This window comes from Oryzias latipes, chromosome 16 (genome assembly GCF_002234675.1).
Source record: "Oryzias latipes chromosome 16, ASM223467v1".
Classification (NCBI taxonomy): domain Eukaryota; kingdom Metazoa; phylum Chordata; class Actinopteri; order Beloniformes; family Adrianichthyidae; genus Oryzias; species Oryzias latipes.
In genome coordinates, this window is record NC_019874.2 from 14,849,236 (window position 1) to 14,867,203 (window position 17,968).

The 17,968-nt window shown below is 38.7% G+C and overlaps 1 protein-coding gene across 3 annotated transcripts; it reads left to right on the forward strand.

The window, feature by feature from the left end:
* Window positions 1-141: 141 nt before the first annotated feature.
* On the forward strand, window positions 142-16,482 carry LOC101173735 (intermediate conductance calcium-activated potassium channel protein 4). 3 transcript variants are annotated; one of them, XM_020710084.2, is made up of 10 exons: window positions 146-691; window positions 3,926-4,021; window positions 5,324-5,443; window positions 5,669-5,760; window positions 6,665-6,806; window positions 9,771-9,881; window positions 12,441-12,562; window positions 13,797-13,866; window positions 15,256-15,425; window positions 15,553-16,481. In XM_020710084.2, the coding sequence occupies exons 1-10, from the start codon at window positions 299-301 to the stop codon at window positions 15,554-15,556; spliced, it is 1,320 nt and encodes a 439-aa protein (XP_020565743.1). In that variant the 5' UTR covers window positions 146-298; the 3' UTR covers window positions 15,557-16,481. The 3 variants fall into 3 exon arrangements, 2 of the variants coding, with proteins under 2 accessions (XP_004078107.1, XP_020565743.1); XM_004078059.4 differs by having other exon boundaries at window positions 145-691; window positions 5,324-5,760; window positions 15,553-16,482; XR_002291954.2 differs by lacking the exon at window positions 15,553-16,481 and having other exon boundaries at window positions 142-691; window positions 5,324-5,760; window positions 13,797-15,171; window positions 15,256-15,372.
* Window positions 16,483-17,968: the final 1,486 nt, after the last annotated feature.

The window sequence follows — 17,968 nt, forward strand, 5'->3', positions numbered from 1 at the left end:
AAATGTTTGTTAACATTTAAGTCATTTAACAACGAAAAACTTCAAATAATGGAACCGTTTACGGACGGTACGTTTGAGCTGGCGCGCAAAACACATTTTCAGCTTGACGCACTCAAGTGGAGTACATAAATAAGCGTACACAGCTTGCAGTAGTGTACAAATGGACTCGGGGCGCGCAACCGCGCTGAACCAGTTGGTTCGAGCCTCAGCGTGAAGGACAGACGGATGTTTGGTATCTCAGCTTCTTCGATGAGTTACGGACAAGGGAAGAGGCTGTGCGCTATTCACCCATCGGGACATGCCTTCTCCTGTCCGGGGGGACATGACAGACAGGATAGGACAACAGGAGGACGGCGCAGCGGATAGTTACTGCTGGGAGGGAAGACTGAGCGAACGTGCCGTGTGCGCTCTGGAGATGGAGATAACAAACCGCAGCCCGAGCTCCAAAGTGACCTGCGCAAACTGTGATGGTGCCATTCATCTTAACTGTTCGGACTCGACAGAAGTCTCAATGTCCCTAACCGGGAGGAGAGCGACACACATGGAAGGACACAATCTTTACAGACTGCGAGACAGAAAACTTTTGATTGAAGACAAAAAGCGTCTTTGCGCGCTCGCTTTAGGCGCAGCTCTGCTGGGGATCCTGCTCATGATCATCCACGCCGAAATATGCCCACATGTGTACAAGCCGGTAAGTAGCCTACAAGAAACTGACCAAAACGACGAATTGTCCAACAAGTCAGACTCCAGTAATGTGACAGAGAAAGAGAAAGTGTTTTTTAAAGTTGAAGCTCGTTTTCTGTCTCTTTTCATCGCAACCTTTGCATATTAATATTATAATGCCAGTTGTCGCCTATCTGTAGAATTTGATTATATGTGACACATTTTGCAAGAAGTAAGTAATATATAAAGCCATTTGCGTTATTTTTGGCTTCATAAACCCCGAATACATAAATTAAATGCAAAAAAAAGAAAGATTTCTAAGTTTATACTCTGTTCCTCAACTCAAAACTTTAAAAACATGTTACTTAATGTTTTATTCTTATATCCTGTTATTTTATTTTATTGCTTGTAGTTTATGTAATTTTTTTCCTCTTCGATGCACAAACTGCTTTATTTATTCTGGCTATGATGACTTATGTTGCAAAAAGCACAACCACCAAAGCAATTTAACAGCCCAATCTGCACCTGGGTTTTGCCCCCCCAACTCACTGATTAGTGAGTTAGTTTCCAGATCCACTGTTTGGTAGCACAGCCTCATGACATTAACATGCAGATCTCAGTGGATAACAATGTCAGGCCACACAATCAACAAATTATTAACTTCCTACAGCACACGCCAGGTCCATATGTGGAAAAAAGTTCTCATGCTTGCCGGAAAACATGTTCCGACAACCTCTAGGCTGTGAAGCCGGTGATTGATTACAGTGTCAAAGAGCCCCAAATTTCCAACACACGTTAGGAGCATTTTTTTGAGCAACCTGTGGACGGGCTGCTTTGTCTTCATCACATCTGATGGGGAACTTTGCCAAAACAAAATGAGAAAAGAGTTTTCAATAAATCTGACTTTTCTTCTCCATTTTGCAAGTCAAACCAGGTGAGCAGGTGCTGCCCAATCCCACTTGAAAACAAGTTTGAATCATACGCATCCTTTATGAGACTGCTTCTTCTACAGTTTTCATAACTCTTGTATAGTTATCAATTTATTTGTTGTTGTTTTTTTAATGTAAACCCTCAAATGAACAGAGCTTTTGTAAGGAATGACTGTCTGGAAGCGCAGGATCACAGGTTGTAACAACAGAATAATCTTAATTCCAAGATAAATAAAATCATTTTGCAAAATATTTAGTGGCTGTTCCATCAAAGTTATATTGAAGCACATTTACATGGTTGTGCATGAAAACTGGGTTATTTATGGAATGTTTTTCCACATTTCACTTCTTCCCCTGTAGCAAGATTGTTAACAGTACTGCAGGCTATCTTTCCACATCATTTAGCGCATAATTATGGTGTTTGCATGGCTAGTCTAGAGACTCATTGTATCCTGACTGGCTGTTCTTGTGCCAGGAGCGTATGCTTCTAAGTGTACACTGGACGCAGTCTTGTGCCATCATCTTCCTTCAACTTTCCTGGAATGGCTTCACCATTGAAAACAACATCCACGCTGAGTCTGGATGGGAGCAAAAGGTGTTTCAATTTAGGGGGTGAAACTAGATCTGTCTGACAAGATTTTCTGATTCAAACGAAGACTTCCATGAAAAAAAAAAGTATTCCATTTCTCTTTCCTAGGAAACAATCAAAATAGATAACACATCACACTAAGAATGACACACATTAGAAAAGATTAAGAACATAATTTATTGTGTTTTTCAAATAGTTTGCTGCCATGTCCAACCCCTTGAATCAAAGAAAACCTGAAACCTTTTTTTATTAACAAGCCTGTTGAAATCAAATGTTTGTTTTTAAAGCAACTCATTTTTTTGAAAGACATGTATTTTTGAATCTGCCAACCAAATCTCCCCTTGAAAGGACTCATTCACTTTGTTTTTAGTTAATCTAATTTGCTTTGGGTGACCTATGCTGGTGACAAGAGCTCATTGTCAATCCACGATTATAAAAAACAATTCAGGTTACAATCAAGGCAAATGAGATTCACCAGGCTTAAAACGACTGTTTCCAACGGGAAACATTTGATAGAAAGGTGTTTTGGAAAAGGAGATGTTGAACTCTGCGTTTAAGCTGTTTGGTGAAGCGCTGAGCTTTTGTGGGCTCTTCTAATTAATCTTGGATGAAACACAGACATGATGTGGATGCTACGGCAGAAACTGTGGAAAACCAAATAGCCTGCCAGCTGACGTCACAACATACCACTAACTTGCTCAAGTTTCCTCAGGTTTGAAAGTTTGCAATTTTTTTAAAAGCGAAAACCACTTCCTGTTTAAATCTTCCATTGCTTCTCCTACACAGGGATGCATGCAGCATGGGTAAAGGTGCTCTTCACCCTGCCGACATGAGGTGGCATGGCAGAACCCTGATTTGTTGCATATGCATCTGTGCCTGCAGCTGTCAGTTCCCTGGAATGGAAAGTGTTTAATTACAAGCACACTCGTTCCAGCAGCTGAGTGTCTTTTAAAAACTTCTTTTTATGCGGACTCATTACAAACATTTTTATTTCCTTTTTGTTAGACCTAACTACTTTAAACTTCTTTTGAGTCTCCATGTGGAAAGCAAACAATCATAGGGAAAGCTGTGGTTGAGCTCCTACACTGCAATTAAAATATTACATTTTGGAGTGGAAGTCTAATCTCTAAAATCTCTGCTTGGAGAAGTTTTTAAAAAAAATACACTTTGGTATGTACTTAAGCATTTAAAAAGAAAAAAAATCGGTAAATAATCAAAAGACAAATTTAGCATTTTTTAAAAGGCTATGCAATGGACATGATCAAAAATCATCTTTGTTTGAATTTGCACGTCTACAGTAGTTTCAGTGAGTTTCTACTTTAATATGATGGATTTATTTTGCACTAAATGCATGCGATGTTTGCCGGCTTTTAGTTTGAGACATTTGAAGCAGAAACTGTTTAGTATTTTCTCTTTGTTGTGGATTCTTTTTCAGTTTTAGAATTCATAGTTAAGGTGACTTAACAAGTTACTTGTGTACTAAATGCTGAATATTTTTCTCCTGCAAAGAAACAAACTTCATTAGTGTTATTATACTCAACAATTGACACAGGATATGTTTCCTTTTTAATGTAAAATTTTCCATAGGCAGCCTTCTTTAAAGAGAACTTAATATGGAATGTCTCATATCATCACTTATGCTATTGTTTATTTATGGTATGAAATTCTGCTGCAACTATTTGCCCAAAAAAAAAGGGTCAAAAATAAATATCTAAATACTTATTTGGTTTTGTTTTCTTCCCAGGGTTCAAAAGTCTCCATGATTATCAACTGTTTCATAAGCCTGTCCACTGGGTGTCTCCTGGTCCTCATCATAGCTTTCCATTATAAGGACATTAGGGTGAGTTTCACACTCAGTGAGACATTTTCTGCAATTTTTTCCAAATTATTAATTAGATTTAGTCTTTCTTAGACATATTTAGCAGGGATTGTTTTAAAAAGAACCCCCAGTTGCTGCTTTAGCCTCCATTCTTATTACCTTTGTTATATTTCCTATGAGCATTAAAACAAATAGTTGCACAAAAACCTTAGAACACACAGGTAAACACAATTTTGCAGCTGTGATGTTTTTTCATTTTAAATGGCCCACTGCTGTAGTGTGTGGAGTCAACACAGTTGAAAAAGGATTTGGCTGAAATTAAGTAGAGTAAACGTTCCTTCATCATGCCCACACTCACACACCATGCAGGTTTGGTGAAGTGCATTGCAGACAGCAAGTGTTGAGAGACTTGCATGTCTGCAGAAATCTGGGTTAACTTCTCCTGGACGGCACACCTGCTTTCTTTGAGCTCCCTCTTCCAATGTTTGTGTCACACAAGAGCATCTCTGAGTGTGTACAGGAGGTAAGGAAGGGCAAATTTAAGGTGGACATTTTTGAGGTCAACCTAAAGTTTAATATTTTACAATTTTACAAACAGATAACTTCTAACATCAGTGGCAAAATAAAAAAGATTCCATTAAAAGTTGGTCTTGGTTATGTTAATTGTTATACTTTCGGCAAGAATTTGTTCTATTTCAAGCTGTATGTTGAATAAATAAGTTGAAATTGTACTTTCCTTCACTAAAAAATGATTAGTTTTATTGAAAACTTTATTATCTACCTTAATAATAATACCTAACATTACTTTGTAGTGTCCTGATGAGCCAGCAAGACAAATTTAAATAAAAATTGAGAATTTCATTTTTTCCCAAAAGGTTTTACATTTTATACAGGAAATGAAATAGATCTTGCAGGAATTTTCAAGACCTATCTAGCATGAATATTTCAAGCATCCAAATGAATGTATGACCACATGGTTGAATGCATGAATGGCAGAAACGTGGCAAACAAATTTTAAACTTAATTACAACTACAGAGAGCGTATCAGAAACACAGCTCAAGGAAGCACTTATGGACTTTATCCAAACCTACAGATGGTCTTCAGATAGAGCTATAACAGCCAAGAAAATGTTTTTAAACCTAGTACTAAATTCCTCTACAGGTGTAGAAGGTTTTAATAATATAATTTTTAATTATCTAGACTAAATATAGAAAATTATATGGTTCCTTCCTAAACGTAATTTCAGTTTTAGTGCTTTGCAGTTTTAGAACCTTTTATGAGTTTGTCTTGTTCTCTCTTTAACAATTCCCTCCATGTTGCAGCTGTTCATCTTTGACCACAACCAGGTGGATTGGCGAATCGCCATGACCAGCCACAGGGTTATTGTGATCATTCTGGAGCTGCTGGTCTGTGGCATCCATCCAGTAGGATCTTACTGGGAGGTGGGCCTCCATGTCAACTCCTCCTCTGCCGCTCCATCCTGCATTTCCAGCCACCACAACAAGGCCCTGCAGGACATGGAGCTGCTATTATCAATGCTGATGTTTCTTCGCCTGTACTTGGTGCACAGAGCCATACTGCTGCACAGCAAGGAGCTGCTGAGCGCCTCCTACAGGAGCATAGGCTCGCTCAACAATATCAACTTCACATTTCGCTTCGTTCTCAAGGTGCTGATGAACAAACATCCCACACGAACGCTGCTAGTCTTCATCCTCCTCTTCTGGCTCACTGTGTCCTGGATGCTTACTCTGTGTGAGAGGTAGGAAGGACAAGTGCGCTCACCATTCACAAGTGGTCAAGGCACTGAGTGGTCTTTAGCAAAAATCATTCCCCCTAAAAAAAAAAAAAAAAAAAAAAAAAAAACTTTAAAAACTATTTAATACTTCTGCTGTTCCAGAACCAGATTTCACGATCATCTTTAGTATTGCAGCTCTGACAGCATTCCCCTCAGCATCAGCCAAGTAAACGTCGGCGTGATCCTCTGCAGTCTGCGGCTCTTTGAACTCCATGAGATCATTTGTTCATTCGAGCCTTAATGGGAGGTTCTGCCATCTCAGCCTTGTGTATTTGGATTTGTCATATGTAATAAAAGAGCCTCTGATTGATCGCCGATAGGACCATCACATGTAAAAAACACTGAGCTGCTACACACTTTCCACATTGTTGGGATACCAGAGGATTTAAGACAGACTCTCAAACACATGCAATGTCCACATGGCAAGCATCTGTCAACATTTACGTCATGAAGTATTTTCTTTATGTTTTTGTCAGTTGTTTGACAATTACACCTTAACTATTAAATATTCAGAGCAGTGTGCTGCAGAGAAAAAAATGTTGGGAGCTGATAGGCAGTTTTAAATACGAATGGCTCAGATGAGATGTCCTTTTTACTTTAAATAAAGGTTTTAGCAAAAAAAAGGGAGTTCAAGTTGCTATTTTATTATTGAATATTAAATCAGTATAGCATATCTTCTGTAGTTGTAGCTATTCTTTAACTAGAATTTAACATAATTGTATTTCCTAAATATACTCATTAGTATTCAGATCTAACTGGCAATAATTTAATTATGTTCCTATATGATAAATAAAATTGCCCTTTTTACCGACTAACTCGGATCCACGTGTTGAAAAATATTTTTATGGTTGTTTTGTCCCCATTGCAGGCGAATCCACGAACCAGCGGGAGCGGGGCAAATGGACACGGCCCTGTGGCTCATAGCCATTACATTCCTCACGGTGGGCTATGGGGATGTGGCACCCAAGACCAGCTGTGGGAAGGGAGTGTGTCTCTTCACTGGTGTCATGGTAAATAGAAGGATTGCCTCATGCAAACTCTGTCAGAATAATGTATTATTGGAAGTAAAAGAACATTTTCTGCCCAAAAAAAGCCATCATTTATCAAAGTAGGATATTTAAAATCAAAAACGTCTGGATTTAAGCTTGTTTAAAAATGAAAATTGGTTCCAGACCAGTTCATCAAATAGCCACTAGGAGCTTTTCAAGCTAACAAGGCAGTTTTCATTCACTCACATTTTAAAACAAAAATGGACATGCTAACAACTGGCTTTCTTTTTCGATTTTTTTATTGTTTGGTTTCTGTGACAAGGTTTTCTTTTAATGAAAAGATGTTTGAGGAGAAACAGATGTTTGTTTTTGTGTTTTGACTTTTTAAAATTTGACTTCACATCCTGTCAATTGCTCTTGCATGACAGAAAACATCTTTGCTGGCATTTCATTTTGAAGGAAAGTGGAACTGCTGAAGCTTGTTACCTGTATGTTCACCTCTTTCTCTGCTGTTGTTTATAACAAGTTCTCAAAGGTTGTTGTGATAATTGGTCTCATTAATAATCTGACAGTAAGTTGTTGGACAAATTTCAAATGAAAAACATTTCTAATGAAACAGTGGATACATTCGAACTGAGTCACTCGTTTCACCCTCTTGATTAGGTAAGAGTGTGGAGGTTTCTTATCTTTGCTCCTCTTCTGTAGTCATTCCAACCAAAACCCCCCCCCCCAACCTCTGGTGCACAGCCAGCCTGATAACATTTTCTGCACTGAATTAGTTTTGTGTGGTTTTCTTCCTCTCTACTCTTCTGTGCCTTTATGTCCATCCACTCCTTGCTGCTTTTAAACAACTTTTTCCTGTTCAACCTTTTGCGCTGCATTCAGTTTAATTTATTTTTGTTTTGTTACATTTACATTTGTTTAGTTTCTCCTCTATATTTTAGAGAAATAAACATTTATTGCTCTGATACCTTTTATTAACATGTTCTTGATCATCCTAATTTTTTTTCACAATATTTTTTCTTTGTTGTTAGTTATACAAGTTATAAACTGACCAATCAGATTCCCCAATAAAAACATGCGGAACCTGCTGGCCTGACGTTTGAAACGTTTGATTGGCAGGAATACTGGAATTTTTGATTGGCAGACTTTTCTGAACCCACTTTCAGCGGTAGGGGTGTGGACTTCCAACCAGCTCACTCCTGACTGGTGAGAGTGGTTGCCTCAGAAATATCGAATAAGACTGAGTCAGACCAACCACTGCTTACTGATGTCGTCTGAATCCAACATGGCAGAGACCATATCTTGAAAAAATTGCAACTGAATTCACTTCATTTGGTTGCAGCCAGAAGCAAACCATTTTTCTATGAGTGACATCACATTCACTAACTTAACCGATTCATTTTGGGCCAGTTTAAATAAGTTGTGGGGGGTTTAAAATCCTTTTAGAGCTGTTTTTAGAATTCATTTTCCATTGTTTCCAAAAAGGTTGATCTCCTGCATCAAGAAGTCTTTATCAGTAGCATGTCTGTGCAGATCACTGCTGTCAGTGAAAATTTAGTTTTCTGCATGAATTATTTTTAGATTAAGTTAAAATCACAGAGAAACATCTAAATAAACTGGGATATATTAAATGCACTTGATGACTTTGATCATTTTCTTTCTCTTCACGAGCAATACAAGAGTATCAAGGAGACCAGATTTTAGTGCATCAAAAGTGTTGCTTCATGTTTTTGAATAGATTACAGAGGAATGGATATAGGTTTGGACCGTTCAAACAGGTGGATGGGAGATCAGACAGACAGTTGAACATTAAAAGGATGAGGCAAATAAGATAAAGATAAGATACTGTGCATGTGTAATAAAACACACTGTTTCAGTGAGGTAAAACAAACATTAACACAGTGACAGTGGGGAGTGGCCATGTTTGGGAAGATAAAACTATCTGCTGTGGTCTGAAATTCCCGTGTAAGCAGACAAAATTCCCCGGATCTCAGTGAAAGTCAGGTTTAGACCCCCCCTGTCTGTGACACAGTGGAAAACTAGTCTTCCTGATCTTTACCTCAATATGCCTTGTTTTTATAAGCAACCCCCCCACCACCACCACCTCTTTATAAGGAAAAACTTTCCACCATATCCATTTTTAGTTGGTTTATTGCCTTTGGCACCTTTACAACAGGAGGATGTGCCAACCTGTGACCAGGGTTTGGAAAAGAGGAGAACATAGCAGAAGACCTACTCCAATCAGGGAGCACTGAGAACTAGTGATGCTCACACCTGTAATGTGGCTGAAGGCCTGTTTGAGGAGCACATGGGGTTCACTGAACCCATAATCTTATTTGAGTCTTTTCAGAGAACCACAATCCTTTTTATGTCATTTGCTGAATGTGCATCCGAGGAGAAGGGAAATGTGTTGTCTTTTGGGGGAAAAATGTGTTTGTTGAAACGTTTATTTACTATGCCTTTCTCTTCTTATTTTTCATTTTATTTGCAAGCCGTAAAGAGGAAACTCAGGTAAACACTAGTGAACACATCAGCTGTCTGGTGTTTTTGGGTCCTGAGATGGGAATTTTCTGTTGGTGTGTTTTCATGTATTTTGGAAAACTCCCCTTTACTCTGCAGTTCCTGGTCCATTAATAGCAGAATGTTATTCTCAGAGAAAGTCTATTCTATTATTGTGTCATCGAGGCCCGTTGAACAATTTTAAAACTGTTATCAATGTAACCAGATTTACTGCAGATATAAAGATCTGCACAAACTATTTTAGTGTTATGTTCTTTCAGACCAATAAAGGAGGAAACATACTGCAGATTCAAGGACAGTTGAAAACATCTCTGCCTCTTTTTAAGTGCTGTGTACCTCTTTTATATAGATAGATAGATAGATAGATAGATAGATAGTTGATAGATAGTTAGATAGATAGCGGTAATTACTGTGAGATTAAGATGAGAACATACTTACAGTTGCTTGTGTGTTGGGGTTTAGGGTGTAGCCTGCACTGCCATGCTGGTGGCCACAGTGACGGAAAAGCTGGCGTTGAACAAAGGAGAGAAGCATGTGCACTTCTTCATGATGGACATCCAGATCTCCAAAAGGGTAAGCAAGCAGACTTTGTATTAGTGACAAGGGAAAATTATTTTATAAAATACAGGAATGTGCAAAAGTCATACTGTTTAACCAGTTGAGGATTTTTATCTCTTTGTTTTCCTTTTTAATATTATAATTTTTTTTAGCAAATTGATATATGTTGGTTCATTGCTTCTAAATATCAGGAGCTACTTCTTTAGGCTCTTTTTTTCATAATATAGACTTTGTTGCATAGTTGGTGAAATGCGTCAATTTTATTTTTTCAAAAATGAAAGTTTGCCAGACAGTGTTTTGAGACATGAATGAATAAAACAAAGGGATCTTTTTTTTCCACAATGCATTCACACCTACATTTTAGGCCCTCCCAAAATGTTGGTTCACAATCTAAACCTCCCAGCCACTGGTACATGCAATACACACCAATAATCAGAGATCAGGACACAGGGTTGAATCTCCTTTATCTCTTGGTCACAGTGTGGCAGTTATCAGGGCAACACGCTTTTCCCTAGAACAAGGATGTCTAAAGAACAATTTATGCTATGAGTGAGAAGAATGCACATTGTAAAAACAAAACAAAAAATAAGTCAGAGTTAGTGTTTGGGTCAAAACTTTTGCAGTGAAATGGGTGAAATAGGCAAGCCTTTGTAGATTTTATACAGATCTGTTGATTTTTGACAGCATCACAGAAACTGTGACATGGGCTACAAATAGATGTGTTGTATTGCCAAGTATTTGTGCTAATTTTATACATCATATCAGCTCAAGAACCATTAGATTCAATGGTTAAGAAGTAGGAACAGTACTATGTAAAAAAGTTAGATTTGTTGCAGTCAAAGAAACTGGTTAAATGACTGATGCTTCTGCAAACAAATGTGTTACTGGGAGTCTCATGGGAGTCCTTTCATACTAAACGAATTTGTATAAAAACTTAACAAACCCTAACTTAAAATGTATAATAAAGTAAAAACCTGTGGTGGGAGAAAAACGCCAACCTGAGGTATTTATAGGACTTATTATTAGCTATTTCTATTACTATTAGCTACAACACTCTTTATGTGTCTTTTTACTGTGCTTTTGTGCCAAGGAATAATTTGTTAAAATTTGGTTTCATTAAAGGTTCTACCTCTTATCAAGAGTTAACTTCCATTTCAAGCACTGGGGTTATAGATTCCTCAGTTGTCTTGTTCATCTAAGACAAGGTTGTCAAACTCCAGGCCTCGAGGGCCGGCCTCCTGCTGGTTTTCCAGTAATCCTGCCTTATCTGCTGTTAATGACCTGGATCAGGTGTGTTTAGTCAATCAGGAGCTTCAGTGGCAGGTTGGTTAGAAAACATGCTGGACACCGGCCCTGAGGCCTGAATTCTGACACCTCTGGTCTAAGAGATCACCTCAAAGATGCAGATTTTGCTCCACCAAAATGTACATTGCAACAATCATTATATGCTAATAAAGAACACAGTTTAACATTGTTCAGGTTTAGCTGTGTTCTCTGGAAGAAGTGGGTTTTAAAGGTTTGCAAATCCAACCCTAACCCCAACAATCCATAAACAAAAGCAGAAAAACGGGAGCAAATGAAGCCTCATGGAGAACCAAGGTCAACTTGTGAAAACTAAAGGGCTCCTGACCTGAGTCTACCTTTGTTTGCAAACTCAAGAAAGTGCAACGCTATGGTTGACTGCCTATTCTAACAAAAAAAAGGAGAGAATACCTTTGAAAAAATGAGTTTAAGTCCAAAGTTTTTACAGCTTTTTTAAGGCGTCAAACAGAGGAAATAATCTTATCTCCATCAGGAAAGACACAGCAAGGGGCAGGAAGTTGAGCTGACATGTGTTTATGTGCTTGTGTGTAAAATGGGGTCAAAGGATCTACTGCACTTGTGCACGGGGACAGACTTTTAAGTGTTGGCCAATTGAAAAGAGTGAGCCTGTGATTTGATTAAATCAAGGAAACACTTCTGCTTCCTGTGTTTCAGCTGTTTCTATGAATTTATGACAACTCCTAAGATGTGTAAAATTGTGTTCAGTAGATTGTTCCAGCTCCTTAGCAAATAGTTCTTGTAGATTCTTGCAGTCCAGTAATTGCCCTGCTTTGGAGGATATAACCATTTCCTTTGTCCTGGTGGCTGCATCCTGTCTCTGGGTGCATCTTTATGCTTTGCTTGTGGTTGTTTTGGCCTGTGTGTGCATCCTTCTGACCCATCTGGTGCTGTCCGGATTCACACTGGTGGGAACAAGGAAAGACATCTGGATGCAAACACTTTCAATCTCTATTACTAACTCTCCTCATAACAGGGCCAGTGTGACATCGTCAAGTGGCCCTTGCTGTGAGGAAAGCAAACAGATTTAAGTTTGGCTTGTCTTGCCTTGAATGTAAGGCTCTGTGGAAAAATAAAGTTGTTCTTTTTTTGTCTGCAGTCGGCATCATGGTGGAAAGGGAGAGAACAGGAAAGATCTGGATTTAATCATCTGCCATTTATTACCTGTTTTCAAATGTTTGGAAGATGTGGAGGACAGTGACGTCTGTCAGTAAAATTTGCATGTTGACGTTTTTTTTTTCTCTCCTGCACCAGATCCGACATGCTGCTGCTAACGTTCTACGAGAATGCTGGCTTCTGCACCGGACCAGCTTGACCAGGGCTAGCCACGGCCAACACCGGAGACACCAGAGATGCCTTCTGGAAGCCATTAGAGTGTGAGTTACAATCCTGTTCTGGGGAAAGAAGGAGAGACATGGCAGTTTCAGTGTATTTTATGGGTCATTAACCAAGTGTCATTGTGTTTAACCACAAAATCAACCACTAATTTAGATGTTTGATAAGATTTGTTTGTGCCTCATGTCTTAGTGTGCCACAAGAGGGGAGTCCACTTTTGTCCTGATGTGTCAGATGAAAAGGATAACTTGAACTTTTAGTTGGAGGCTGAGATGAAAATAAAAGTAACTGGAACCTGATCAGTTCACAAAGTAACCACGAGAGGGCTTGTTGTTCAAAAATGTCCATCCTCGTTTATGTGTCTGTAAAACAGAGGCATGCCTGCTGTCTGGTTGTAAACCTTTTTACTTGCTTTTAAGCTTGAATTTTATAACTACGACAACTGGACTTTCATAAAGGCAATCAATCATTTTATATTTGTAATCAAAATTGACCTTAATCTTAAATTGGGAGTTGAAAAAGTGGCTTCAAATCCGCTACCGTATAATGCCACATGTCCACTATCAATGTACAAAAAAAACATTAAAGACGCATTCAAATTCTGCATAATTCGGTGTAACATTGAATTAATTATCCCTTTAAAATGGATACTTTATTTATGATATTCCAATGTCTTTCACTGCACACATTAAAAGAAACTGGTTAGTGTAGTTACGGGTTCCTTATCCGGTCAAAGAGGTTACACATGTAAGTATGTGCTAACCTGTGCTGAAGGGGACCAGCCTGATTCAGTACAAATAAACACTGTGGAAAGTATGAGCAGGAGGAGCGTCTACATGGGATTAATGGAAGTGTAAGAACTACATCTATCCACTCTAAGTTCCCGGAGAATAGGCTCTTGATCACAGTAGTGGTTTCCATAATTAATTTCTGCTGGTCTTTGTGCTTTTATCCATCTGTGGAACTTCATTTATTCCTTTTCCATCTACAGGTCAGAAAAAGCCTCCAGCAAAGTTTTACAGCACTTTAACAAACCCAGCATGACCCTCCATGCTGGGTGGTGGAATATTCGTTGGGATTTTCTTCCAGAATTAAGGGGGTTTTCTTATGTTTCAGAACACTCTCTCTGCAGAGAGCCAGTCAAGGACTCTCACTCTAGCTTTTAAACACTAGAGGATTTCTCACTGAATATGTTTCTACTTATATCTCAATGTGAATAAAAAATGTAATAAAAGTACAACTGACTCAAATGAACATATATTCCCCCTAATGCAGGTTCCGACATTTACGGCTCCAACAAAGAAAACTAAGAGATTATGTCAGTGAGATGGTGGATCTGCCAAAGGTGAGTGAGATTTGCCACTGAAACATTCTGACAATGTAGAAACAAAGAGACAGAAAACACATCTGTTGTGTTGTTTATCTGTGGGTTTCAGGAGCTTATAAAGCCCAAATTGAGAGCCACTAATGTGCAATTTATACGCTGTAATTCATTTGTATGGAAGGTAACAAAGATTTTCCAGATTGGTAAATTATACCACAGTGTTTTTATTATCAGTTACAAAATAAAAAGCCTTTTATGAAACTAAATCAGGAATAAGCTGAAGTAGTAGAGAACTGAGACACCGAGTCTCAATGTCTTCTTCACTAAATTTAATCTTAAATAAAACTGTTGTACGGCCTGCAGGCAGAACCCACCCAAACCCTTGCAGCCTTCTAATGACACGCCCTCATTGGCTGAGCAGCTGCTACATGGCCCTCACTCTCCCCCTCCGTCCCTGGTCAGAGCTGCATGTGACAAATTCATTTAAGAATTTTATTTTATGTTTTTAAATGGAGGCTTTTCTGTTGGTTTTATCTCTATAGCGACCATATTATTTTTTTCGTCGCCCGTGAGTGACAAACAGGTGTATGAAAATTTTATAAGAATCAGTAAAAGTAAACTTTTGGAAAACATTGGCAAGTTAGGTTTTTTTTTTTTTTTTGTCAACCACGGCAGCATTCTAATATGTTCGTATTGTTTGTCATATCTTTTCGTTCAGCTTGAGCCAAGGATTCCTCTATTAAATTTTCATAATATTGTGGTAAAAATGTGCGTGCAACAGGAGAGCGCAATTTCTGCAAGCTCACCAATGTTCAAAATCTACAAACTTTATTTCCAACAACTTTTGAACGAATTCAAGATGAAAGGTCAACATAACTTTGGTTATGGTTGTAGACTTAAGCGGCGGTGTCGGTGTGAATTTTTGTGAAAATTACTCAAACATCACTCAAATTTTCCTTTATTGTGGGAAAATGTAAAAATTAACAAATCTTACACTTTGCCGCCAAGCCTTGTGGCCATCCCATAATAATTTCAAAACTACCTTTGGATATTGCCGACATGTGTGTTTTGGTTTTATAAGTGGATTTTGATTTTTTTTCTTTTCTTTTAGCCCCGTAAGAGATTTTGGCCCCATTGATTTTTTTGTACTGTTTGTCCTGCTGTGAAGCCTTCAGTTTCACTGGATACTAAGTGCGTGCAAATCTTGGTGAGTTTTTGAGTATGTGGCGGGGGTGAAATGTTTGCTCAAAGGCGCAGTAAGGAAGAAGAATTGCAAAAACAAAACCATCCTTGCAGTCCAGGACTGCTGCGGGACATAATTAAAAGGTATCCACATAGAAGTAGGTCAGGTTGATTGATGAACCTCGTTTATTGCTAAATCAGGCTTAACTTTGTGTTCACTAACCGCAGATGCAGATGATCATGTGTGACCTCAGTGCCAACTGGAATAACTCTTATCGGGAGCTGGAGCAGAGGATCCTCTCCATGGAGCAAAAGCTAGACGAGCTAACTCGCTGTTTTCAGCAAACCTCTGAGCTGCTGTCTGATGTCCTTCACCGTCACCACAGCCCAGAGATAAGGTAGAACAAACTCAAAACTGCTTAAGAAGCGCTCACCTTTGCTTACCACAACCTGCAGGGTGTGTTTGCTGTGCTAAAGTGGAACATGTTGACTGTTGCAAACTTTTTTTTATTTTTTTTATTCGAGGTGACATGGCGACAAATACCTGAAGTTCGTTGCTCCTGCAGACTTCAGGAATCCCATCCAACTGGAGGTGCTGCCCTCCTCACATGCTAAACCACTCAGGGGACTGGTACACCCATCATCAACCATCTCATCCTCTGTGCTGAGTGTGCTGTTGTGTCTTTTTTGCTCTACAGTTTTGTGTCTAGCTTTAACGTTTGCAGCGGTGCACAAAGAACCACATCTCAAATACTGGATGGATTCTTTTTTTGCAAGTGAAGGAGAGCCGTCCAACCTTCTACCTGTCTGATGAAATTGATGAACTGTTTTTTACTGCCCAATTCCTGTGGAATATTTTAGACATGTATATATGTATACAATATCTCTGAATTATCATAAACCTCATTAAAAAAGGCATACAAAAACACAATTCAACTATTTAAGGTAGATTTCTGTTTGCACACATTAGATAAAGAATTATTTAGACATTTTTATGGTAAAAGCAAAGAAGTGGTTTTATGAGCAATAAAGCGATCAAACTAAAACATAGTGTAAAAAGATGTTTTTTAATTTATAAATGGGCTGAGACCAAAATCTCATACTAAAGCACCTTGAAATGCTCTTGTTTACGCAGCTCAACTACCCCATCTAGTGCAGAGGAAGTTCACCATGTTTAAACTGAACCTGTGCTTCAATGTCAAATGAATGAATCCTGTAAACAGAGCATATGAAGCCTGTAAATTATAGTTATCAACAAGACTCGAGCTCCCAATCCTTGTCAACAACTGTATAACTGGACTAAAGTGTTCTGGAGAATAAACTGAAATTTTGAAACCAGTGTAAAAAGTTCCTTGGTTGAAATTTGGCCAAATGTTGGAAAATCTTTTTCTTACTGTTTGCTTCATTTTTTATTTCAGAAATGTTAAACAACAAACATACTTCAACTAAAAGCAATCAAGAATAAACGTTTGCACTTTTTTTTCATGTGCTAAATGATTAATAAGAAACAGCTTAGAAGAACCTTAACTGACCGTTCTGTGTCTGAGTTTAAACACACAGTTCAGCCAGTACTTAGTGATATTCTGAGAAAATACTCTGAGACCAGCTCCCATAGTATCAGTCCTAGTATAAATGACCACTTTGTTAATGATGCCTTACAAGCCCTCAGGAGTACACTCGATGTTGTTGCCCCCTTGAAACCTAAGTTCGTCAGACAAAACCGAGTAGCACCGTGGTTTAACGCTGAAACTCGTTCTCTTAAACGAGAAACCCGTAAGTTGGAAAGAGAATGGCGCCGCTCCGGTTCAGAGCAGTCTCTGGATATCTGGAAACATAGCCTATTAAATTATAAAAAAGCTCTGCGTAGAGCTAGAAGCCAGTACTATTCAACCTTAATATCAGAGAATGGAAACAATCCAAGATTTCATTTTAGCACTATAGCTAAATTAACTCGCAGTCAGAGCTCAGTAGAACCACATGTTCCTGTTTCTCTCAGCTCTGATGATTTTCTTACATTTTTCGATAGTAAAATCTCAAATATTAGACATAAGTTAAATCAAGTTATTCCTACTATCAGCCCAGAACAGGCTGAAGCGGTAGAAATGGAGGCATCCATAGAAACCTCTGTAACATTAGACTGCTTCACTGCTGTGGATCAAGCGGAAATAACATCAATTATTACGTCCTCCAAATCCTCAACGTGTCTGTTAGACCCAATTCCCACTAGACTTTTTAAAGAAACTTTTCCCCTAATTAATGATCCCATATTAACAATGATAAATGCCTCTCTGGAAACGGGTTACGTGCCACAGTCTTTTAAATATGCAGTTGTTAAACCTCTTCTGAAAAAGCCCAGTTTGGATCCTAGCATCTTGGCCAACTATAGACCGATATCAAACCTGCCCTTTATTTCTAAAATCCTAGAAAGAGTTGTAGTTAAGCAGCTTTACTGCCACCTACAGGACAACAGCCACTTTGAAGACTTTCAGTCGGGGTTTAGACCTCACCACAGTACGGAAACTGCACTAGTTAGAGTCTCTAATGACTTGTTATTGGCCTCAGAAAAGGGACTACTTTCTATTCTGGTCCTGTTGGACCTCAGTGCTGCCTTTGACACTATCGACCACGGTATTTTACTCCATAGATTAGAGCAGGACATAGGGATCAGAGGATCTGCTCTCCAGTGGTTTAAATCCTATCTGTCCGATAGGTATCAGTTCGTTAATGTAAATGGCCATTCCTCTCAGTGCACTCGAGTCAACTATGGAGTCCCACAGGGCTCAGTCTTGGGACCGATCCTGTTTACGCTTTATATGTTACCCCTAGGAAACATAATCAGGAAACACAGCATTAATTTTCATTGTTATGCCTACGATACGCAGTTGTATTTATCCATGAAGCCTGACCAGAATGACCAGATAGAGAAACTGAACGCTTGCAT

Excerpts from the sequence above, each read along its gene's own strand:
- LOC101173735 (XM_004078059.4), top strand. The coding sequence starts at position 299 with ATGCCTTCTCCTGTCCGGGGGGACATGACAGACAGGATAGGACAACAG. Across the intron at positions 692-3,925 it reads GCCCACATGTGTACAAGCCG|GGTTCAAAAGTCTCCATGAT; the intron begins GTAAGTAGCCTA and ends TTTTCTTCCCAG. Across the intron at positions 12,563-13,796 it reads CTTCTGGAAGCCATTAGAGT|GTTCCGACATTTACGGCTCC; the intron begins GTGAGTTACAAT and ends CCCCTAATGCAG.